The 10173-nt window shown below is 45.7% G+C and overlaps 1 protein-coding gene across 1 annotated transcript in view; it reads left to right on the top strand.

Moving 5' to 3' along the window:
* The first annotated feature begins 6121 nt into the window (after positions 1 to 6121).
* The window catches only part of actr1b (actin related protein 1B), a 30555-nt gene continuing 26503 nt past the window's right edge, over positions 6122 to 10173 (top strand). The window contains exons 1-3 of the mRNA XM_056290788.1: positions 6122 to 6308; positions 7706 to 7770; positions 7911 to 7986. Of these exons, the coding sequence (XP_056146763.1) occupies positions 6261 to 6308; positions 7706 to 7770; positions 7911 to 7986 (189 nt within the window). The 5' untranslated portion in view covers positions 6122 to 6260. The remainder of the gene's footprint in view (positions 6309 to 7705; positions 7771 to 7910; positions 7987 to 10173) is intronic.

The raw sequence follows: 10173 nt of genomic DNA, 5'->3' as shown, positions 1-10173 counted from the left end.
CACGGCCAAGTCAGGTATTCTAAGCACGGTAGTAGTAGTAGTAGTAGTAGTATACTACAGCGTGTTACCTAACGCACCAGAGAACACATGATTAAACTGCAATCATTCTGCAACATTAAATACTTATCCGAAATAATACCGATCTCCACCATCTAGCAAGACCAGTTTCTATAGTTACTAGTGTGAACATAAGGTAACTGGTGACTCATCGTCACCATATGATACAAATACCACCTTATACGAGAAGATCGACTGAATAGCTTCAATCAAATCAAATCAAATCAAATCAAACACGGATTTGACTCAAGACCCAACCATCTACGGCCACTAGATGGCAGTGCAGTCACATGGTAGACATTTAAACACACAGCCACTACTACTTCCGGCTACTCCCGTTAGGGTTCGCCACAGCGGCTCGCCCGTGTCCATCTCTTCCTGTCCTCTGCGTCAAGACGCGTCAGCGTACATAAAATCATTAACTGGTATCTCGTCCAATTTTAATTCAGATCCGGATCACTGATGATGAAATCGTTCCCTGAGTAATATTAGAGGGTTAGACAGTTCATTCATATCAATTCAGACACGTACAGAAACAAAGACAGGTGCATTTTTCAAGGAGTTTTCCACGTGTCCACTCGGGTGGACAGCATGCGTTTCAGTTTTCAAAGGATGAAATATGTGTTTAACAAACCAAGGAACCAAATGGTGTATGATGTGAAAATTACAAAATAATACACATCTTTGTTGCTGTTAAACTAATGTGTTCACGTGTCTGTGAATGTTCTCATTCATCCAGGTCGTCATGGTGATCCAAAGGAGTTGAATCAAGTGCAAGTGGACTTGGTATATATCCGTGCAGACGTGTCGCCTCTCATCCAAGAGGCTTCCTCAGTTGGTGCCTTTCTGACTAGACCAAGCTAGTCTGACTGGCTGCTGATGCGACTCAGATATTTATCCTCTTTGGAGTCGTTGTCAGAGCTATAGATGTCCATGGCTCTTTGTGTCCCGATGTTTACCAACGCCCGTCGCTAACAGAGCCATAGATATGATTGGCTCTTTTGTGTACCGATGTTTGCTATTGATTTGCATTTGTTTAGCAGCGACGGTCGTTGTGTTCACGTACTTTGACATTTCTTATACTCATTGCAATGCAAAAACGTCGAACCTTGCTCCTAACTCCCCAGCCTCTCCCCTCTCGCTTTCTACTCCTCGCTCCTGTCTCCTCCCTCCCTCCTCATTCAGCTCCTCGCTCTTGACTCCTGGGCCCCTCCCTACCTCCCCCTGTTGACCTGTATATTTTTAACGAACATTTTCTATAAAAATAACAGAAAAATATTGTTCATGGCTCTCCAAACACTCTCTTTCAGATGTAAATCAGCAGTAGAGTCTCTTCAGTTTCACTGACTTGTACATCAGTTCACCAAGTCTATCTTCTATGAAAATTGGCAAAGCACCCAGGCCACAAAGCCAAAAGGCCCTGCATGCAGATGTACTTGGTTTTTCATATGCATGCAGCGTCATGTCACCTGTTTCCTTTTTTTGCTTCGGTGAGCTGGGGCCAGTGGTTTCCAGGGCCACACCTGATCTCAGGGGGTGCCTGGGACACTGCCCTGTGCTTCAGTGGAGGTGGGGTGGCACTAGTTCTTCCTCTTGTGTGTGTCCGGATGGAACCTGCATTTATTAGCGCACAAGCTACAGATGCCTTGAAATACAGAAGATTCTTCTTTTCAAATCCAAAGAACACTCGGATGTACCACCGTTTGTTTTTGCATCTATGGGTATACACTGTGACACACTGATCCATGAGATCTACTCCTCCCATATGGACACATTGATCCATGAGATCTACTCCTCCCGTATGCTGGTTGTACAGCTTCATGAAAAATGGCCTTTGGATGTTGAGCATCTTATTTTCTTTCTCATGTAGTGGGGACTGGCCAACGCAGGAAGAGACCATGTGGATCACTGACGAGTGATGTTTTCAGCATTGCTGACAACAGAGCAAGGTCCTCTTCATTCTTTGTTGAGCTGCTTTTCACTCTACAGTTTCAGTCGTGCTCCCTGGAGCCTGTGATTCTGCATGTGCAAGTGCCATAGATGTCCTGTTGATGCAATGCCTGAATGAGTGGCATGGTGCAAAAGAAGTTGGCAAAAAACACCTTGTGATTCTTTTGCTGTATGTCATAGGCGCATGACTATGTCTGCAGCCATTCCCAATCGATGGACCTGACCACGCCCAGCTAAACCCTGATACACTTCAAATCTGTGCATATATCCAGAGGTCCCTGCTCCTCATACCTCAGGGCTTGTGTTTTTTGGGGGATGTACTGCTTGAGAGACAACTGGCCCTTGAAGGGAATGATCTGCTCATCAATTGCCTGGAATTCTTCAGGATTGACAGCTGAATGGAAGGTTTTCTCGAGTGCATCTAACACTGGTCGGATTTTGAAGAGCTTATTGGCATTTCCTGGCTCCTGTGAGTAATTATCAACAAAATGAATGTATCTCAGAATCTGCTCAAATCTGTTCACTGGCATGCATTTGCTATCAAATCAAGATGAAGCCCTTCCTCTGACGACCAGTACATTCTTGATCTTGGGTATCTGATGTATGACATGACCAAATTAATTCCTAGACATTTCGTCTTTTGTCTAGGCCAGATTTTCTTTTACTTTTTAGAGTGCATACAGGTTTGTATTGTGCACTATTTCGTTTATCAGATCTTCGGGAAATGGGTGCATAAAGAAATCTATTGGTTCTGTTCCCTCAACATTTACTTTCCACTCTCCTAAAAAAGGAGGCAGGTCTCCCTCAAACTGGTTGTCTTTGGTTTTCCAGACAATTCTGCTTTTTCTGTCCTTGAGCTCTATCAGGTGGCACATCCTCAGCACCCCCAGCTCCCTCAGCCTCCTCAGCTCCCTCAGCTCCTTAAGCATCCTCAGCTTCCTCGGCTCCCTCAGTTCCACTGTCACTACTGCTAGCATTTGTTAATCCTCCTTTTTCTGGCAGCCATTCATCATCACTGCCACTAGCATCAACTTCACTTGACTCAGATGGTATTTGCTCCAGTGTTTTGTAGGCCTTTCTATCACGCACTGCACTTGAGCTCTATAAAATATAAAGACACTAACTGCTACTCACATAATGGAACTAATCTGGAAGTGAACTCAGGTAGCCCGCACCACGGGGAAACGCACTAACCAGTCAACTGAAGGATCCGCCCCGTTAGCCAAGGGCAAGAGAGTCTAGTCATCCCTGGTCATTACACTACCTCCTCCTTCGGGAAGAGCGTCCCCGCCAATGATGCAGATGATTCATCGTAATTTCTTCCAAACATAAAATCAATAGTTGGAAAGTTTAACATATTTTTACTCCTTAATTGTTGCTTGATGTTACCAGATTTTATTTATCTGCAAGGGTTTCCTACTATTGAAGGACTGACAAGATATTCCTGAGCTGCTCAGCATTTGTGGCTGTCCGTCGGCCATCTTGGGTTTGAGAAATTTGTATTGCTTTTACAACAGCTGGCCAGTGGGTGGCAGTGTATGGGATGAGGCACCAGCTTCCACTGTGGTGGCTGATGTGCAACTATACTATCAATACGCATGCATATACAGGAAAACGGCTTTTGAATAGCTGTCCACCGTAGTGACAGTTGGGGGAGTCATGAGACCTAGCAAGCAGACTGTCCAAGGAGAAAGGAGGAGATGTCATGAGGATCAAGTTTAAGGGAAGGCTAAGTCATAACGCAAGATCCGAGAAGTAAAGGAGAATCAATTTCAGATTGATTTTATTTGGAACATGCTAAAATAACAAAATAAAATACACAGGCAGGAATACAAGAACAAATGGAAATAATAGCAAACATATTTTGCAAACTTTTTGTAACAACACAAGTAATAACCAGACCATGTTCGAAAAGGGCATAGGATGAAGTAAAGAACTAGAATCAATCAGGTAGGAGCATGAGGAATATTGTTTATGTAAGGACAACATTAATTTTTTAGCATTTCTGTGCTGCGCTGCTGAGGCAGAAAGGAAACCCAAGAGAATGGAGAGAGTGGTAGATGCAGCAAGGCATTTTTTTGGTTATCGTGGGAATTACTGGTAAATGTGGCTGAAAGAGGCTTTCAGGCCCTCTCAAAGCCTAGACTGGGAAAATTATATTGGAGAATGGGATGAGGGACGGGGAAGAACTTTTTTTTTGACATGTAATTTAGATCAGATAGGACAAAACCTCCTGTTCCACACTGCAGCCCAGTTAGTTTGTTGGCGTGTGCTATTGACAATATTGTAGCGAATTCGGGGGGGGGGGGGGGGGCAACCGCAGGAACTGCCGCAGCCGGGACGCGAACTCGTCTCTCCCGCCCCCGAATTCGCTACATTTGTGTCAGAATTGGGATACGCCCCTCCCGAAGGAGGGGGGTAGTGTAACGTGCACGGATAAGTAGACACGTCGGCTAACGGGTCGGACCCTTTAGTGGAGCGGTTAGCGATGTCTCCCGTGGTGCGGGAGACACGGGTTCGCGCCTGCAAAATGTACCATGGACAAATGTCAACGACATGCATAGAATTGTCGACAAGCTGTCACCTTCCAGCAAACGGCTGAAAAGTATCAAATTGTACACATCAAGTTACGGCCGTTTGTCCCTCTGTCCGTCCAGACGTCAAGTCTTCTACCGGGGACATCTGAGGAGGGAATTGCAAGACATTAAAATCAAAGTGTTTGTAATGCAGTTTTGTAATGACGAGACATACAGCTAGCTTGTAGTTCAACATGTCTCCGTTTAGAATGTTACAACGAATATATTGAGCAAAATCTTTCCAAAAAGTCACAGTATAAGGACAGTTTCACAACGAGTGTATTGTAGCGAATTCGGGGGACACGGCAACCACAAGAACTGCCGCGGCCGGGTCGCGAACCCGTATCGCCCGCACCGCAGGAGGCTTCGCTAACCGCTCGACTAAAGGCTCAGACCCGCCAACCAGCAGCCAGCGTGTCTTCTTATACATGCACGTTACACTACCCCCCTCCTTCGGGAAGCGCGTCCCCGCGCTTAAGCATATCAGCTCCTTCACGTCTCAGGGCGCATGCGCTTCCGATGGCCTTACGGTCGCTTCCTCGCACTTCTGACACCAATGTAGCGAATTTGGGGGACAACGCAACCACAGCAACTGCCGCGGCCGGGACGCGAACCCTTATCGTTCGCACCGCGGGAGGCATCGCTAACCGCTCGACTAAAGGGTCAGACTCGCGAGTCAGCGGCCAGCGTGTCTTCTTACCCATGCACGTTACAGTATGGTCGTTTCACTAACGAGTCCACAGAAAGTCAATTAACATCGACGTCATTTTTTCATTTTTGCAAATAATGTTTTGTTGGATAGCATCGATGGAGAAGTGTGAAACAGACATCGCGATCAAAACAAATTCTCCGTGACCCAGAATCCACTTGGAGCTTTATCCCAAATTACGTTTTCTGAATTAGGTGGCCTTCCTTTTTTCCCTCAGGTCCAATTGTAGTATTGAAAAAATACCACTGAAATCAGCAAAGATAGTCTATTTTTTATTTAATGTTTTTATTGAAAATATTGTAACGTGCATGGATAAGTAGACACGCTGGCCGCTGGCTGGCAGGTCTGACGCTTTAGTCTAGCGGTTAGCGATGCCTCCTGCGGTGCGGGCGAAGCGGGTTCGCGTCCCGGCCGCGGCACTTCCTGTGGTTGCTTGCGTTGTTCCCCGGATTTGCTACAATGTAAACATACAACAGTCAGTCAATGCAGTCCATTAAAATCAAAGTATATCCACAAATCAAAACAAATCCAATTTATTTGTGCAGCCCAACATCACAACTCACCAACGTGCCTCGGTGGGCGTAACAGCAACACAACATACTGTCCTTAGACCCTCGCATCGGATAAGGAACAAACACACTAATGCCAGTAAAAGAGGATCGATATGAAAAGTCTACAACTAAATAAAACATAAATAAGCAAAGACAGCCTATTGAGAAAACGGCTGACAGGTGTGCGCGTCATGACTTCCGCTCGCTTGTGATTGGACAATCCAGATGTCCGTCAGACGAAGGGCCGAGCCTTTTATAATGTTGTGGCGTGGCGTGGAAGCGTCGTCCCGCAGTGCAAAAAGCGGAGCAGCGGCGAGACGAGCGGACTCGGCGTGACAGAGGGGGCCGTTAAAACACTGCCGTGGAGAAACATATCCGACCACCGTTCGAAACCCGTGTTAAACCAAGAAGGCTGCCATGGAGTCCTATGACATTCTGGCAAACCAGCCGGTTGTGATCGATAATGTGAGTATGATGATGTCATTCATCCACACCCTTTTGAGGCCAGTGCTACGTGCTAACGGTACCGAGCTATGCCGTTTTCCGGCTTGTTGCGGTCCATAACCGTCGCCGGCGCCGCACGCTTGGCCGGGTTTAGTTGGCGGCGTCAATCACAAGCGTCGCTGGCGCTGATTGATTGACATTTGTGGCCGCTTTCCTTGATTTCGGCAGCCCGGCGGAGTAGCTGCTCCGGCTACTCGGCGACCGGTGTTGTGTGGATACGAGCTAGCTTGTGGGGATGTGCTACCTGGCGGTTCCGCGCATGGCCGGGCGGCGGTAGAGTCGGCTCGGGCGGCTGGCCCGTCCTTGCTACGGTGCCATTTCTCCACAAAGGCAGCCGCCTACATCGTCAGAATGCCCGCCGGCTTGCTAGCTCCGTCAGCCCGCTGGCGTTAGCAAGCTGTCACGGTGCCTTCGGCGCTAGCGTGGCTAGCTAGCTAGCATTGTGTCCCGGGGTGGCTGCAGAGATACAGGGCTTAACCCTAAGCCAGGGGTCGTCCAACTTGTCACTCAAAGGTCCGCACCGGATGTGTATTCGAGGCCAGAGGTGCGGAACGATGGGCGATAACGACATGGCATGTGACCCCCGCTCACGTTTAACTTTCAAGCAACGTACCTTAAAGTTGAGGATGGCCACAATTCGCCTGCGCCTGGTGGGAGGGAGACATGGCATTGTTTGCCTACCACCGCTTGCTTGGACCGAGACACAAAAGGTGTGATCGCCGACCGCACACACTGGTCCAAACGTTCATTTTGAAGACCCGCCCTACTCTGCCTGCGACTGGTTCTGACCCCGACCGAAACTCGCCTACCGGTGGACTCACTCGTTGCTGTCATTTCGGCCCGGATGCAGGTCTGGGTTTGTGGAAGTGCTGCCCTAAAGCCACGGCGTCTGCTGGACGCCTGTTCATTCGTTCTGTTTACAGCACATCGTTACACCAGACACGATAAGATACTCAGCACAGATTAAACTCCAGTAAAAGTAATGGGTTTGTTTTTTTTCCTTCACTGGCCCCCTTGCCTGATAAAACTGGAGATTATTATCTCTAATGAACGTGAGTTGAAGACGCCTCATTACCAAATTCAATCATATGTGAATGTATTATCACTAACATTTATGTCTGCACAGAGAGGCCCAGTAACTCTCTTAGCAGACATTCTTATGTGGAGAGATATCGGGATGACTGCTTGTGGCCTCAGGCTGTGTCTCATGACCTCTCCCTTTTCCCCCTATCCACTTTTCCCATGCACTGCATGCTCACACACAGAAGTACACAGAAGTTAGGATGTGAGGCATTGCAACCCTTTTTCAGTCATTACAAAGCGCCGCTGTCTAAACTGTTTTATCTTCCTACGTTTAGGGTTCAGGGGTTATCAAAGCAGGGTTTGCAGGTGACCAGATCCCCAAATATTGCTTCCCCAACTAGTAAGTTTTTGTCAACTATTTTCATATTGTTCACTTTGTTTTTCATAGAAAAAAGTATATTGGATGTGTTGTTTAATACCCAGTAAATCATATGTTCTTGTCAAATGTATTATTTGGCTGTTATTGCCTTTCTGATTCAGTGTGGGACGTCCCAAACATGTGCGTGTGATGGCAGGAGCCTTGGAGGGGGACCTTTTCATTGGACCCAAGGCAGAGGTACCACACAATACTGCTATCTTGTTTAAATGTATTCTCAGTAGTGTATCAAAGAAAGTTGAATCAGTTCATCTAGACACAACGTTTATTGACAGAAATGCGTCATCACTCATCTAAGAGTACATCTGTCGCCATCTTACAATGCTGTGGTTGCAGCCGTTCCCGAGTCCTCTGTTAATAGTACATATGGCCATTGAAACTAGTTAATGGTCGCACCTATTTATATATGAAACTGATCATTGGTTTCGGTCATTGTGCAACTATATTGTTTATAAGGGTGGGATACCTGCAGTCAGTTGAGACTGAAGAGGTCACTTAAGATGATGATGGAACGTTTCTGTCAATAAATGTTGTGTCCAGATGAACTGATTCAACTTTCTTTGATTTTCTTACCTGGAGCAAGCATAAAGACATCTCATTAATGTAGTTTATGCATGCCAGCTAATATCTGGGTTAAACAGTGGAACTGTGGTTAAAAATTGGGAAACAATGATACTATTTTAATCCCGAAATTCCTTCCCACAGAGAAAATAGTTTGACTATTAAAATTGGCTCCAGAATCATCTAGGTAGCTAAATTGTTATGAGCTGTTGCAATGACAGTTTTATGATTTAGGTAAGTATCAAAATTAGGTACCACAGAATTTAATCACAAAACTGCCACTGCAGTATTAACACTATACACTACATTGCAAAAAAAAATCTGTTAAAATGGATAATTGGATTGCACTAACATCACTATGAAGTTCATAACTCCCCAGGTACAAAAATTATAGCAATGTTCAAAAGGGGAGTCTTTTATTAGTCTAATGCTTCTGCATGTAAAATCAGTTGCTCACACTGTTAATCAGTAGGGTTAGACAAGGCCCGGCTGATTCAAGATCACTTTTCAGCATAATGACATGGATCTTGAGTCCTGCCGGGACAATGGCATTTCACAACTGCTATATTCCACAAAAGCTGTTATGCACGGTTGTGCAGTGGTTAGCGCCGTCGCATCACAGTAAGAAGGTCCTGGGTTTGAACCCCAGGGTTTCCCAACGTTGGGGTCATCCCAGGGCGCCCTCTGTGTGGAGTTTCCATGTTCTCCTCGTGTCTGGTGGGTTTTCTCCGGGTGCTCCGGTTTCCCCCACCATCAAAAAGACATGCATGTTAGTGGGAATACTCCTGTCTGTGCCCCTGACCGAGGCATGGCAAGACGAACTGGAGTTGGTCCCTGGGCACTGCACGGCAGCTGCCTGCTGCTCCTAGCTACACAGCTAGGGTGGGTTAAATGCAGAGTGATCATTAAAGTATATCAAATCATCATATCAGAGTTACACATTACAGAATCCAAATCCGTTGCAGTGGCTTTAAAGTTTACAATCCAAAATATTGTCAATATTGTTGTCTAGTGTCGGGTTAAATGTGAAGGGCCTCCAGGGTAGGGCTGTTTGCCGTACACTTAGGCCTGGGCCACACTGCCTACCTGAGCAGCGTGTGTGCGCCGCGGAAGCTCTTGCTTTTCATTTTGGCGCCCATGTTAATGTTAGAGCAGCCACACTGCCCACGTGAGCAGCATGGTTCAGGCTCAAGCCACGCTGCAGTGATACAACTCTAGAGAATAGACGTGACCCTTACTTTTCTCTGTGTGATGTGTGCGGTTCAACAAAAATAGGACAGTGAAAATGATGTTGGTAGTCATATTGACATCATATCAGCATCATTACTTTACATAACTGATACCTTTCACTATAGTTTCAATGTCTATATGTGTAGAATATGTCAAACATGAAAAAAAGATAAATATTTTTGAAGCTTTTAATTTAATTTAAACGTTTATTTGGGAAGGGACAATGTACATTAATCAACATTCAAACAAATGTAAATGTACCCAAGTTAGCTAAGAGTGAGACAAGCTAAGAGGCCTTAAAAATAGCCACAAAACCAAAGATGTCCCATGATAGACATGTACACTGCTCAAAAAAATAAAAGGAACACCTAAAAACACAATATAGACCTCGATGAATGAAATATTTCAGCTGACAATCTTTATTTATTAGACAGAGGAATGTGTTTAGAGCAAAATAACCTAAGAATGATCAATGGAAATCAAAATCATTAGCCCATTAAGGTCTGGATTCAGAATCATACTCAAAATCAAAGTGGAAAATGAGAACATAGGCTGATCCAACTTCTGTGGAAATTC

This window comes from Lampris incognitus, chromosome 12 (genome assembly GCF_029633865.1).
Source record: "Lampris incognitus isolate fLamInc1 chromosome 12, fLamInc1.hap2, whole genome shotgun sequence".
Lineage (NCBI taxonomy): Eukaryota > Metazoa > Chordata > Actinopteri > Lampriformes > Lampridae > Lampris > Lampris incognitus.
This window is presented reverse-complemented; position numbering and strand designations above follow the sequence as displayed.